This window comes from Orbicella franksi, chromosome 10 (genome assembly GCF_964199315.1).
Source record: "Orbicella franksi chromosome 10, jaOrbFran1.1, whole genome shotgun sequence".
In the NCBI taxonomy this organism is placed as follows: Eukaryota; Metazoa; Cnidaria; class Anthozoa; order Scleractinia; family Merulinidae; genus Orbicella; species Orbicella franksi.
Window position 1 is genome coordinate 30713310 of NC_138154.1, and position 14993 is coordinate 30728302.

Sequence of the window (14993 nt, forward strand, 5' to 3'; positions counted from 1 at the left end):
TGGTTGCTGTGTTGCTGTTTTCGTTAACTCTTAGTCCAGAAAGTTTGAATATTTCATTTTACTGACTATCGCCGCAAATTGTGTCGTTCTAATGTTGGAAGAGCCACTACCCAATGGAGATACAACAGATCGCAACAAAAAACTGGTAAGAAATGATTTTAATGTCTTCACTAACCAAAGATGCCATTTAAGTGAGGACTCCATCTCGGCGCAATTGCTTAAGGAAGCCATTTCAGTGCAGCCAGTACTTCAACAAAATTCAAGAACAAGAAACAAAATTTAAAGAAAATTGCCAAAAGAGTGTATGTGTTACGGCTGACGGGAATTTATCACCACGGCGATGTATTTATAACATTTTTCAGTTGATTTTCTGCTTTAATTTTAACAGGAAGAATCTGAAAAGTATTTTGTTATCATTTACTGTATTGAGGCTGCAACGAAGATTATTGCTAATGGATTTCTGCTTCATAAGGATGCGTACCTGCGAAATGGCTGGAATATCTTGGATTTTGTGGTGGTTGTCGTTGGGTAAGGTTTTTATTTATCTAAGTGACAGTAGAGTTTGCGTACATTAACATTCTGTTCCTTCAGCTGTCTTTATTGTCAATGCTATTTGGGCCGGAAATTTCATTTGCAGATGAATGACTCATGGGTCGCGGGAAACAGAGCGGCTTGGCATAATTCAAAAAAAAAAAACCTAACCAAACGATTTCTGATTCTATTACTCTCGCCATTTTAGAAGAACTCCTGTTGTGCGAATGACGAGAAAAAATAAACCAGAATGAATTATCAAAGAGTTTTGTTTAAGATCAGCTAGGGATGCACCAGCAGGTCTTATTGAAATTTGCTCTCATTTCGCCGGCAATAAAATCGTCTTCAGAATAAATATTCTAAACAAGCAAAACATTCGCAGAATCTGGCGAATATTAAGTTCTATATATATCACACAGCTGTGTTGTTATGGTATTAATCCGACGAGCAAAAGAAAATTCACGAACCAGGAGCTTTTTTTAAAATGGACTTTTCCTTATCAGTGAAGTTAGATGCGAGTTTCGGGCTGTTATATTTTATATATAAATATATTTTTGTATGTTCTGCGGGCAGCCGGGTGCTAGCTTAAAAATGTTTTTTGTAAAGCGAAATACCCTTTACCTTTTAGAACGAACAAGATTTAAAGAGTTTTTTTAGTTTACAATTTGTAGCCCTTGAACGAATGAATGAATGAATGAATGAATGAATGAATGAATGAATGAATGAATGAATGAATGAATGAATGAATGAATTTTCGAGCAGAATAGTGAATAGCATACTTATAAATTTCGGTTCGACCTCTTATCGGGTGCCAATGATATTACGGTGAGCCGAGCGGCATACAGATTACAATAGTTCCAACTCTAAGTATTTTCCTCACGGCAGTCAATCTTGCCATTGTTAACCTTCATTTATTTGATGTTTCTGAACATAAGGACCGTATAAATATTACTGGCATTGTTTTAAAAGCTAAGCAGTAAGTGCTAACAATATAAAACATTTGCAAAAAATCGCCTGTTCAACGAATTAAGCGAACAATGGACATAAATGCATGCTAACGCCTAACAATGACTGGATGGTTCTTGATTGTTCTTTTTCATGCGCTTTTAAGAGTCGCTTTCTTTGTTTCAATGCACACCCGGTTCACAACTGCAGCGCTCGGCCGGTGGAAAATTGAGAAGAGTCAAATTTCTTCTTTTTTAGCTTTCTTGCTTGAATGAAAGCCGAGATCCAAAGCCTGCAGCACAAATGCGTTGAAACTGATATATCGGCAAGACAACTCGTGTTTTCTGTTTTTTAGCTTTCTTGCTTGAATGAAAGCCAAGATCCAAAGCCTGCAGCACAAATGCGTTGAATCTGATATATCGGCAAGACAACTCGTGTTAAGATATTTTTAGACGAACAAGGATAAGTAAAATTAAAGCCCCACAGGGACACCTTCCTCGTTCTTAGTGGCTTGGTTAGGATTACCGGTCCTGTGTTATCTTTTAGCCTGGAAGGAAAATCGATCCGCGTAAAGACGAAATTAAAAATTAAACAGATGTTTAAAAACGTGGCTTAATCTTTGTTTAATTCTGGAATAAAAATTGTTAAATTGTCTTTGAGATAGTGCTCAGCGAATTTCACAGTTCTTGCTATTTATTTAATTGTTCATGAAAACTCTATCCGCTGTCAGAATTGCATTAAAAAAATTTTTTCGATCTGTTTTAGCGGTTTATTAACCCTTATGGAAATTGGCCTGTATAGGAACAAAATATCTGATTTAGAATCTAAATTAAGTGTCATTTTCACCATGAGGGAACACATTTTTTTTTTCAATTTATGCCATGTACACGTCCAGCATATAACTTGCTTCTCAAATTTATATGGTTGTGGCTTTTTGGTTTCACGATTTTTACCTCCGTACATCTAGTTTCTAATATGAATATCAATAATGAAAAGTGCATTGTCTTCCTCTGTCAAAACTGAAAGGTTGCTCTATAGTTTATGATGAATGCGTTCGGTTATCTTACTGTCCTCCCCTCACTAACTGATTGCTGATCTGCATTTAACTCGTATTTGTTTTCGAAATAAAAATTTCAAACTTTTGGGCGACTTGTCGACATAAAATTTTGCATTCTACACTTCCATAATATAAATGTGTAATCGCGATATTTTGAATATCTCCATACCTTTTTTTCTTCAATATAACTTGTCCGTGTGAACATTGTTTTACCCCAGAAAGGAAACTGAATTCGTTCAAACGACAATCTAATTGCGTTCTTGCCGGATAATGTAAAAAGTCTCAATGTGAATCGAAGGATACAACAAGGAACAATTTTATTGATCATTAGATGTTATATTTATGAGTGACTTATCTTTTACGTGTATGTTCCGAATATTCTTGCGAGCGTAAATCTCTTTTTGCGGATATATTAATCTGATTCTACATTTAAATAACTGAAACAAGATTAAACATTTCAGCGTTTTTGAAGAAACCTTTCTGAGGTAGCCGACGAATTTCCTGTTGCCGTGAATTATACAGACGCTCCGGAAAATACCAAACGTCGCCACTATTGGGAAACGTCCTGTTACTAAGCAACAACTCGACCGCAAAATTGTGGGCTCCGCTGAAATTCAAAACGAAATGAAAACGCTTATTTACTCAACTCATAAAATAAATTGCAGGCAAAACTGGTTAGATAAATATCAGAACGTGCTTTCATAGAAAGGAAGTTTGAGGTATATATAGCATCAAGAGGAAAATACGCAAGTGACAAGACGTTTTTGACCTACAAATGTAAGAAGGTATTGTTTTGCTGTTATTAAATTTAGTTGAACTCTGAGAAAACGTTTGATGCTTTGACAGTTTGTTTTAGGATCACGTCTAAATTGCTCTTTTGCGTTTCCTCTTCCTTGAGTGATCATGCCGCAAGACATTTATAATCCATTTCTGTGACAGGCTGGCTTATCGACAAAGTGAATCAGTAATTAGTCAACTTTATAGGAGCGTTAAATAACCTTTTAGCTAAAAGGAATCAAGCTGTATCAGGAATTGTGTTCGTGTTATGTCTTGAGAAAGATGCAAGGGTGTCTTGTTTTTATGTTCAAATTTCTGGCCTTAACTTCTCGACATCATAACTAATGCCCATATTCAAGTTACTGTAGGTTAAAAATATATCTAACGCCACATTTTCAGCCTACCTTTTTTCGAGTGAAGTGCATCTCAATATTTTTACTGTGTTTATGCATATATTCTTCGCCTTTTCACGGTTTATTGATTATCATTTTTCTCCCTAAGGGAAAATTGGACTTCCCGAAAGATCACGACTTTATAGTCCTTATCAGAAACACATCATATTTGTCTTGTCTGGTGTTTTAATTCTTAAATCTTTTGTTCGCTTGCCAGATACAAACTTAATTTCTTATCAATTTCTTCTTTTTCTTGACGTAATTCCACTCACGGAGTCCAAACTCGATTATACAATGGGTGACGGATGACGTCAATGTCCGGACACTTAGTTCCTCTTTAATGATGCTGTCACTGGTAGTTTGAAATTGACCGTATTATGACTGATTTTCCGTTCATAATATCCCACCCCTGTCCAAATGTATTCATTACGAGCTGTTCAGTTCTGATGACTTGTTTATACGTTTCCCAGCTGTCTCTGACGGGTTAGCAATGCAAGCACTATTTTCCGAACTTAATTTTCTAATGATTAACAATACATAAATTAACGTGTAACAATTTTTGTTAATATATTGACTCTTCAAACCCACGTAATTTGCAGATTTACACGAGGCTAGTATTTTATTGCTAGCTAATTTCCATTTTTAGGCTGAGGCTATATTAGTGCTAAAGACTGTTTTGATTGACAAGGTCACATGACCGGCAGCTGGAAAGGCTTGTGGCGCATTTGTTGCTTGCTCGTCTTTATCTATTTATTGTTTTCAACCATGTTAAACTTTAGAATGATTTGAATGACAGCACATTCAAAAAATCACTTTCTAGATCGAGAACTTTCACAAGCAAAGTAAAAACTGCATTATATCCTTGCACACGACGGGTGCGCCCGCAGTACGAGCGGCTGTCAAAACCGAGCTGACCCATCGAAACGACACGATAATAGCCTTTTTCTTCGCAGCTAACATTAAATATTGGCATTGCTAAGTTGCTCTGGCCACTTCTAATGCTTAAGTTGAGAATTCTTGGTTTAGAAGGACGATAAACAGCATAATTGGTTCAAAATGACACAACTATTTGGCGACAGCCATCGAAGAGCCAAACGCGGGTGACTTATTTTTTGGCGCCAAATCAAAAGCTTAGAGACACTGAAATGTTTGATCTTTTTTTTTTTTTTTTTACTTTTTATAATCTGATATGGTTTTATGATAATTCCCTTTTCGTGAATATTCGATGCCATCACCAGTGAGAAACGATGCCCGACTTCAATGCCTTTCTTGTTAACATGTATTTGACATTAGGACAGTACAGTTTTTCCAACTTGCTGAATCCTGATTGGTCGATTCAAATTTCAGGCGATTAGCCGTGTGCAAGGATGTCATGGGTCGAGTCTTATTACTATGTGGGCTGATATGTTATTTAACAGGTTGGTTGGTATGATATCTGACCTGGAGATTTCAGGAGATGGTGATAGCAACAGCATCAAAGAATCTGAGTCGCTGAAGGTCCTCCGGGCAGTGCGAGTGCTCCGTCCCCTTAAAATAGTTTCTGGAATACCAAGTGAGTGAAACTTGTGCAGCTGCTCTGTTGTCACTAGTCTGCCTGTTCTAACTAATTAACGCAATCATCATTTTTCTAACCGCAATAATAATCATAATCAAATTTGGACTCAATCTAAAGAGCGACACGAAAAAGAAAACATTTAACCATGCAAACAAACAATTCGGCCAACGTATTAACACCCTGGTGCCTACGTGATTTATCATTTGGGAGGTCACAACTGCGCAATTTGCCACACGTGAACTGATCGCAGGAGAGTATGTGCAAACAGAACAATTGTAATCTCCCAAATGAATCGTCACATGATTTAATTGGGTAGTCCTTAAGCACATTGGTGTTCAGGCAGTTGTACATTATACGTTTTTGTCACTGAAGTGTTCGTTCTCCCAAAAAGTTGCTAAAATACTTGGATAAAAAATCGTTATTTTGGTTCTAAAGTTTTCACCCTAACAATGGCTGGCAACGAAGTATAACTGTTTATCAACTACGTTACTTCTCAGGTCAAACCGCTGACATGAGCTCAGTTTCCACTCAATTTACTTATTCCGAATTTGTTTGTACAAAAAACGTCACTTAAGGTTATTCTATAATAATAATAATAATAATAATAATATTTAGTGAGGGAATCCAACTCGCCAAAGGCGGTTTTCAGTGGAGCCCTCCTAAATAAAAATCACCTAAAAATGACATGGGGAGTGCGGCAAGCAACATGGCGTCAAGTATCACGGGTTTACGGTGCTCCCGCTATTTTTGCTTTTTACTCCTTATATATGTTGTCCTCTTCACTTTTTCGCCTCAAATACCGCTACTTCCAACTCATCGCACCGATAGCAGCATTTTACGCGTTGCCAGAGATGTTAGCCAGCCAAAAGTGTACGATTTACAACTTTCAAGGAGGTCGATTAACTCTTGCAAGACGTCGCCATCGCTAACAAACAGGGAACTCGCTGTTGCTAGCTGCCGCTTAGCACGTTCAGCGTCGTTCGCACTTCTACTTATTTGTCTTGCCCGCGACGTCTCACTAAATCCTGGCACTGTTACACCACCAAGTCTTTCTGTGAGAGATTTTACGCAGTGTCGAGGACTAAAGATCGCACGATCTCAAGCATTGCATTGCGCATCCCTACTACGCATAATTTCACGCGTGATTAGCGCAAGCGCATTAAAAAATGGCGGCTTTTTCTTTACAGCTGGACCTCGCCATAGAGGTAAATCGTCATTTTCTCGCAAACGAGTATGGTGACCTATCATTTTTTTCTGTTGTTTTGAATTGAGTAATAAATTTTTTGTAAAATAATTATGGACCAATTCTCAGTGTAGAACAAAAAGCAATCGTCGGAAACGTGAATTTAGCAAGCAATCGTGACTACAATCATGGTGCTATTATAAAGATTTATATAGGTATAAACAAGGTGCTGTTGCTCCTAAACGAACACGTGGACCCCTCATTTTTATTTCAAAATTTAAGTTCCTATAATATAAAAAAATCAATAGGCAAAGTTTCACAAAAATCTCAGTGCAGGTTCTATTTCAGTGGAATGACCTTAAATATGACCGTAATATGTGGGGACATCCCTAGTATGGTGCCATTGCGCTTTTGGTTGTCTCCTTCTCCAATGCTTTTTGTTTGTTTGTTTTTGTTTTTAGTTAGTTATCTTAATTATTCATAATGTATTCGTATTGTATGGATTAAATCGTAATAAATAAATAAATAAATAAAAATGCTCAAATAATGCCGAATGCTCTTGCTAAAAACCTATCGGTTTAATTTTGCGTAGTATCCCCCTTGCATCTTGCAACTTTAACAGATATCGTCAATTTAACATTATGTTATCTTTTCTATGTTACAGGCCTTCAAGTTGTAATGAAGTCAATAGCAAGAGCCATGATTCCTCTGCTTCAGATCTTATTCTTAATTTTATTTGTTATCGTAATCTATGCTATAGTAGGGTTAGAGCTTCTTCACGGCAAGTTTCACCTTACATGTTATGACGCCATAACAGGTAAGGAATAACAAACATTGCTCACTCATTACTACTAATTCATTCTACTTTTATGAGATTTGGTTGTAAGTTAATACATTGCCTTTTACTGCGATTTTTTTTTTTTTATTCCGACACCTTTATTCGCCTTAGTTCTGTCTTGGACCAAAGACACTTTATCATTGCAGCTCATGAATTCAGCTAAACCCCTGCATTTATTTCATATCTGGTCATACCGCCAGAAAAAAGGCAACTTTTAACTTTTAACCACTCCATTGTGACACCGCCACTCTGTACTGCTCCATGTTAACTACATCGTGAATAGCTTTGCTAGGTTTTTTTCTCTTATATATCTATTTTCAGAATGTTAACTTTTGATATTGATGTTAAAAAGCCCTCTGTCTTCAATAATAAAGCGTCTGTATGAATTGAATTTTTCAGGTGAACTCGATACAAAGTTTACTAGTCCACGTGTTTGCAGCCCACCGGGAAAGGGAGGCCGACCCTGTGAACCAGGCCTTAACTGTACAAGCAAGGAATCGGTTTGGAGTGGACCAAATAAGGGCATAAGCACGTTTGATAATATTTTTCTGTCAATGTTAACAGTATTTCAATGTATCACAATGGAGGGATGGACAGATATCATGTATCACGTGAGTTGAGAGTGAAAAACGTTTTTTCACACCACATGTGTTATATTACGGCACTATTCTGTTTTTCTGATTTCACATGTCTTACACTCTCTATCTCTTTCCCTCCTATGCGCTTCGTGGTTTTTTGTAGACACGAGCGAATATTTCAAAAGGAAATTTTACCTAACAGATCGGTTACTAGTATCTCCGGTGCTCTTGCCCCTCAACTTAGATACAGCAGCACAGCCGGTTTCTTTATGAACTTCATGATTTTCTTTACTATTAGGTCTTGATAACTACTGTTGAAAGTTAAAAGAGTTCATTTTAACTTGTTCAGGTCCATTGACAAGTAAAGATCTAACAACTTTTCTTTCGCGTGATTGTAGAGTTACGATGCCAGAGACTATAACGCCCGCGTGGTGACTTCAATCATCTACATATCGTTAATCATCATTGGTTCATTCTTTATGCTTAATCTAGTTCTTGGTGTTTTAAGCGGGTAAGTATCAACAAGTTACTTCTTTATTTAAACTGATTAAACGCTTAAAATTTAACTAAACATGATGGTTTCCAATTAAACTATCAATTCCAACTTGAGTCTATTGTAAGAACACGTAAAACATACACACAAGAAATACTATCATGTAACCTAGTTGCCTAACTTAAGTGTACGATAACGAAATGTCACATGGTTTCACATGGCTTCACATCACATGGTTTAACTTCTGTGTTGATAACAGTTTAACTGTTTGTTCTGTTCCTATAATGAAACTGTTATGAGATCCCTCTGCAAATTGAATCTGTCTGTTTTCACTGCCTTGGATACCGCCTGTGTGATATTTCGTGCATATTTTTTTTTCCTTTTCAGTGAGTTTGCGAAAGAAAGAGAAAGAGCTGAAAATCGACGGACATTTTTCAAGTACCGCAGTCGAGAGAAAATAGAAAGACAAGTTAATGCTTACACTGACTGGATAGGGAGAGCGGGTAAGCAGAGCCCCCTTAACACGAAATGCCGGCCATACCACCTTTTTTCATCAAAAAATTAAACATGTGATTAGTTAAACGAACCGAATTAGAACGATCTAAAACTCCCAGGCACTCTCGGTGACCCCCATTGAGGCTGCGCGATCGCGAGTGACCTCATCGAATTTGAACCACTTTTGAGAGTCTCTAGAGCTTAAAACACTAACAGTAAATAGTTAACAACGAATTGCTTTTGATCATGCTCTTAAACTCTGGCAAAAGAAAAAGAAAAGCTCTAGCGAAGAACGGAAAGCTGCAAGAACGCTTAACACCATATGATTGTCATCCATTCGTTGACGCCCCAAAATCAATGAACCTCGTTCTTCACATCACATATATTTTTCGAAAACGGTCGTTCGACTTAATTCAGTATTCTAAAAAAACTCGGCATTAAAAAAAAAAATTAGAATATTAGTCTATACAGAATTACTGAAATAGTTTTGATAAAATAATCATTCAGTCTGTTAACTGGATTATAAACTGATAACTTGTTTGTGTTTTTAGAGGATATACTATTAAGGGAAGAAAGAGAAAAGCACGGAGTTGGTGAAGGTAACTTGAAGATTTTGACGACTTGTACTTAATGTTTACGTTAAGCGGCTGTTTTATAAAAAGAAAACAATCTATTTCAAACTAATGTCCTTCATGAGTCAACCATGATTGAAACCATTGTTTATTTTTGTATTTAGTTCTTTTGTGTCAAAAGCTGTCGATTTATTTTCATAATGATCCTTAAGACTACTGCACAAAATTTTATCTTATAAATTCACTCAAACTTTTATCCTGTCGAGTGTCTGGTTGGGTATCAAGATCTCCTTCTGAGATAAACGATTTTCTTTCTCTGTCGCCACCTATCAATTTTGTAACCATACAGGTGGTCCAAGAGACCCATTGAAGAAGCGCTACAGTCTGTCTGACTCAATCATGCATCTCATAGAGGATCATGGGGAAATGGTGAAGTATCTCAGAAACAAGTCTGAAAGGTACAAACCTGCTGTATACAAAATATATTACATGCCATATATTCATTAGGAAAGCTTTTCATGAGAGTAGTATTTTTTACGGTAACTGCAGAAATTCTCGCGCGCTCATTGGCTAATTTTCATTGCCAATATGCGGACAGACACATATGCGTCAACGAGTGAGAGTGGACAATTTGACAATTTGTTATCGTAAAAAGCAAATTGATGTCAGTTTTTCAGGCGTCTGTCCTGTTATTGACAATGAATTTCTTCATAATGTTGTCAAAGTAGTCTGCGGATCCACTCGGCTATTGCCTCGTGGATCCACAGCTACTCTGACAATGCTATGACGAAATTCATCATCAATAACATGACAGACGCAGGAAAAACTGAAGTCAATTTGTTAAATTGGACGCGGTGAAAGAAACCATTATTACAAGCTAACGAGCAGTTTAGTGCCTTAACGTTTTCACTGTTCCTTTTTAGTTCCAGTACGATGCGGAAAGTCAAGAAAAAAGAAAAGTTATTGCGAATCCAAGTTCGTCACATGGTTAAAAGTCAAGTTTTCTATTGGTCGGTTATAGTGTGTGTTTTCCTCAACACCGTGCTGATGTCTGTTGAGCATTATGGACAACCTGATTGGCTGGAGAAGTTTCAAGGTGAGTACCAATTGTTGTAAAAGAAACAATTGAGTATTTAGACGCACCTATAAGTCTTTTTATTTCAGTATATATCAAAATTACACTTCTAAACAACTATTATTTAACAAATATCCGGAATGCAGATATAAAGTTAAAAAAATTGAAACTTCAATCAGTTCATACAAAATTAACACTGGAAAGATGAACAAATCTGGTTTGAGTGGCAGGTTGGGATTTTAGAACGAGGTCGTTGGCGGTGTTAACGGGTGGCCGCATTAACGGGATTTTCTTATAAGAAATGGGCGTTTCACTGGGACACAAAACGTGGCCGTAATAACTAGGTGACAGTGTTAACGAGGTGACTCATTCAGGAGGATATAACAACCAGGCTTGTCTTTAAGTTTAGTAACCCTGCGCATGAGTTGTGTGTATTTACCAGTAAAATGTTTGCTTTAAAACGTTTTCTTATTATTATTGCTGCATTTTTTGTTAATTGTTTCTATTTACCTTCACAGAAATTTCAGAATATGTCTTTCTCAGCATATTTATAGCCGAGATGCTATTAAAAATGTATGGCCTGGGCCCGAGAGTGTACTTCAAGTCGGCGTTCAACAGATTTGACTGTGCGGTAAAATATACACATTTGTTCTTTTACTGGGAAAGTAATTTTTAATAATCAGGCAAATTTATTTTGTATTGAGACATTATACTTTTGAAAGGTTGTTGTGAAACTGTCCTAGGTCCTTTGATTATAAGGAAAGAACACAATGAATGCTGATAAGATTGCGATAGAGGCTAGGATAGTAAAACGTTCTGCTCATCAAATTTTTCGTTAAGCCCAAGAAACATGCTGTCTCTTTTTTCGCTTCCCTACAATACACAAACACTTTATGCCTCTTATTTTTGCCTCTTTTTCTGCAGGTTGTTCTTGGAGGGATTATAGAGATAGTTGTACAGACATTTACTGATTATAGCTTTGGTATAAGTGTTCTTCGTAGTCTTCGTCTTCTAAGAATTTTTAAATTTACGAGGTGAGAAAGAATCACAAGTTTTTCACAAGGTGGAAATATTTCCTTCAACATAACTGTCTCAAATTTGTTTGTTGCAGCTTGAAGAGTAAATGCTTTGTTGCTTTTTGTATAAAATCAAGTTAAAATATTTTGTTTGCAGCAGTTTTTATGAAAATTTGTCACACATTAATAATCTGCAACCTTACCCCTTACCCCTTATATTAGCTTATATCTTGTCGCAAACCTTAAATACTTTTGTACTAAAGAGTAACAACTGGACAATCCCTTGATCATTGTCATATTATTTTGCGGTTGTAGGTTTTGGGCTTCATTACGTAACTTTGTGACGTCATTGTTAAACAGCATGCGGTCCATCCTCAGCCTCATTTTCCTTCTGTTTCTTTTCATCTTCATATTTGCTCTACTTGGTATGCAGCTCTTTGGTGGAAAGTGAGTAAAAAATGTTGGGTTAATGTGAGCCTCAAAAAATGTCGAAGGGTCTATATCCACCAATATCAGTGATGAAAGAGGTTAAAGCCGGGGTACGCTAATGTCCATAATGCCCTTAATAATTGTTGCAAGATTCATTATTTACAAATTTCTTAGACACACTGCATACTTACTTCTTTTTTTTACAACCTAAGAGCAGGCAATGTAACGTGATTCAGTTCTCGGGTTTGGTTTTGCTCCTCCTCACTGTGTGTTTGTTCTTACTGGCAAGAGCTTTACTAATATGTTGAATGAGCTCAACATATCACAGGCATTACATTTAGTGTAACTAGGAAAATTATATTTTGATCAACAGGTTTAGTGAACGTCACGATGCTCCACGAACCAACTTCGACAACTTCCTGAAGGCTATGCTGGCAGTTTTTCAGGTATGTGTGAAGACTTTGTATTTCACCTCTCGGTTGATTCGAGTCTCCACTTAATTTTGAATTTATTTTCATTATTTCAGATTATGACCGGAGAGGACTGGAATGCCGTGATGTATGATGGGATAGTTGCATCAAAAGGACCGCATACAATCACGGGAATGTTATCATCATTGTATTTTGTTTCGCTAGTGATTCTGGGAAATTGTATCCTGAAATTCAATTTACTTGACTAGAACCAATCTTTTACAGAGGGTGTAGGGAGGGTTTAACTTATAGCTGAGAATTGCTCAAAATTGTTGCTTTCAGCTGAGAAATTGCTAGTCTTGTCATCGATAGCTAAGGTCGCAGATCTACATAATCTACTGATAACTGAGAGATGGGCTAAAATGTGGACTGACAGCTGAGAAATCGGCGAAAATTTCGCTAAAATCTGAGATTTCAGCACCCCTACGAAAGCCCTCTTTTTAGAGGCATGCCATGTCAACTCTGATAATTCACTGAAAGCTGCTTGGTATGTTCACAGACGATTGAGTGAACCATTATAAGTGGTTTCATGACGTCGTTGTAAGGAGACAGTTACGTCATTGTTTTTGCATATCAGCAATTTCCTAGACATAGTATATTTTTCTTTTACCCCACCGCGGCCATCTCCATAACGTGCTGTAAATGGGGAGTACTGCAATGTTACAAAATTTAAGCAAGTAACTAGCATCCCGTCCAGGACGCATTGAAAGCGAATAAAGGTTAAGTAAATGAGAAAATGAGTTCTCTACATTCTCTACATATAAACAGCTTAAATTAATTAGGTTTTCTTAACCAAACTACACCAGACACGTTACTAAATGTATTTTTAGCCATCGCAGTAGACAACTTGGCAAACGCACAGGCCGTGACGCAAGACGAAAAAGAGGAACAAAGACAGCTAGAAGCCATGAGAAAAAAGAGGCTTGAAAAAAAAAGGGACGGATGGGCTAAAGCTCGGCAGATTCCTGTTCTTATGGCCATAAAAAATATTAACCATAGCAAAAATGACAACGACAATCCATTTCACAACATGAAACCAGTGTATCCATCTTTGGATCATGTGTCTCCAAGGTAACTAGCAGTACCAGTGTTTTCCGTGTGTTGAAAATGTATTCCAGGAAAACAGCTTACTTAAACAAAATTTTTCGTAATTCAGGTGTACAAATAAGAGCGAGTAATTGTTGGATAAAAACTATAGACTAGAGTATCCCAGGAAAGTAGTTTATTCGTTCGATGCTGGAGTTTAGAACAGCCACTCGTAAACTGTCAGGCACCTCTCATCCCTAGCTTTGAAACAGATCAACGTTACTTAAGCTGATGACAACGCAATCGGCTCACAACAAATATGCTTTGCCCAAACAAATATCCATTATTTCAAATGTGTGTTTACCCGTATCCAAACTATCATTCATATTATGGTTTGAATCCAAGAGTATCAGTGGTTCATCTAGTGTGATTGTCTGAGGTTGTCGAAACGTTTGTCACTAACAACAATTCATTTAGAAACTATCCTCAGCCAGAAGATCGCAGTAGGAGAACGATGATAATACAGTTCTCTTTATTTCCATTTTAGGGGAGCGAGATGGAACAAGAAGTCAGCTTTAAGGGTAAGACAGAGACTCCTAACATGAATTATTAATCAGCTTTATTCCTTGTTTTTCCCTCCTTTTCGTACAATATTATCATAACATTTTTGTTCATTTTTTGTTTGCTCGTTCAATAACAGGTGAAGATTTCCCAAGATGGTAAATTTCCTCAGGCTACGAATGGACAAATGTCGAACGGCAATTCCAAAGAAAACCCTGACAAAGAAGAAGAAGGAGAAGATACAGGTGAGATCCAGGGTGGGGACGGTAAGGAATCCCGTCAGGGAGGTCAGTGAAACAGTTTCAAGGATGAGTGATTGAGAATACTGAGTCTTATGCATTGTGTAAAATAACACAGCAGCGTGTCGAGAGGTTTATCATCCACATCTAATATGGCCTTACGATATCACCACACTTCAAAGCAGCCGGTTATGAGAAGAACAGAAAAATAACGCATGGGGAATACTGTCTCAATGTACTATGTTATTTTCAGAAGTTAAATGAAGACAAAAAATGCGTAACGAGAACTTATATTTCGAGCCTGGAACTGTTGGTCCACCCATCAGAACATGTCGGATACCGACACACCATCTCAGGACAGTTATAGCTAGGAATTAAAAATTTACGCCGATATCACCTTGTTTTAATTAGTTGTTTATTTATTTATTTATTTATTTATTTTTCAGAGAACAGTGTACCTCGTAGAACGTTACTCAGCTTGCGTGATGCGGGGCGTATTATACGGAGACGTAACATTCACAGAAACGTACCAATCATACGAAAGAGTTCCATGTTTATTTTTGGTCCTGATAATCCGTAAGTGCACTCCAATAAGTCCGTGAAATGTTTCTTGTTTCTGCTACTTTGCAAAGGTAGTTTGCTTATTAAGTCTGCAATAAAATAAACTCATCCATCGATCTAAATTATGCAGCATCTTCTGTAACTTCTAAATTTTCTTCTCTTCTGGGTCTGCAAGAAGAAGGACCAGATTTCATGTGTAA

General features: G+C 37.0%; 1 protein-coding gene across 2 annotated transcripts in view; it reads left to right on the forward strand.

Annotated features, from left to right (window-relative positions):
• Window positions 1-14993, forward strand: part of LOC145499503 (voltage-dependent L-type calcium channel subunit alpha-1D-like) — a 36172-nt gene that overhangs the window by 828 nt on the left and 20351 nt on the right. For both annotated transcript variants that reach the window (XM_081479021.1, XM_081479019.1), the window contains exons 2-20: window positions 40-145; window positions 389-528; window positions 5121-5254; window positions 7105-7257; window positions 7678-7889; window positions 8255-8367; window positions 8737-8852; window positions 9396-9443; window positions 9766-9874; window positions 10340-10512; window positions 11010-11122; window positions 11416-11525; window positions 11823-11954; window positions 12310-12382; window positions 12463-12586; window positions 13213-13477; window positions 13980-14013; window positions 14133-14238; window positions 14679-14808. In XM_081479021.1, the coding sequence (XP_081335147.1) occupies window positions 40-145; window positions 389-528; window positions 5121-5254; window positions 7105-7257; window positions 7678-7889; window positions 8255-8367; window positions 8737-8852; window positions 9396-9443; window positions 9766-9874; window positions 10340-10512; window positions 11010-11122; window positions 11416-11525; window positions 11823-11954; window positions 12310-12382; window positions 12463-12586; window positions 13213-13477; window positions 13980-14013; window positions 14133-14238; window positions 14679-14808 (2391 nt within the window). The remainder of the gene's footprint in view (window positions 1-39; window positions 146-388; window positions 529-5120; window positions 5255-7104; window positions 7258-7677; window positions 7890-8254; window positions 8368-8736; window positions 8853-9395; window positions 9444-9765; window positions 9875-10339; window positions 10513-11009; window positions 11123-11415; window positions 11526-11822; window positions 11955-12309; window positions 12383-12462; window positions 12587-13212; window positions 13478-13979; window positions 14014-14132; window positions 14239-14678; window positions 14809-14993) is intronic.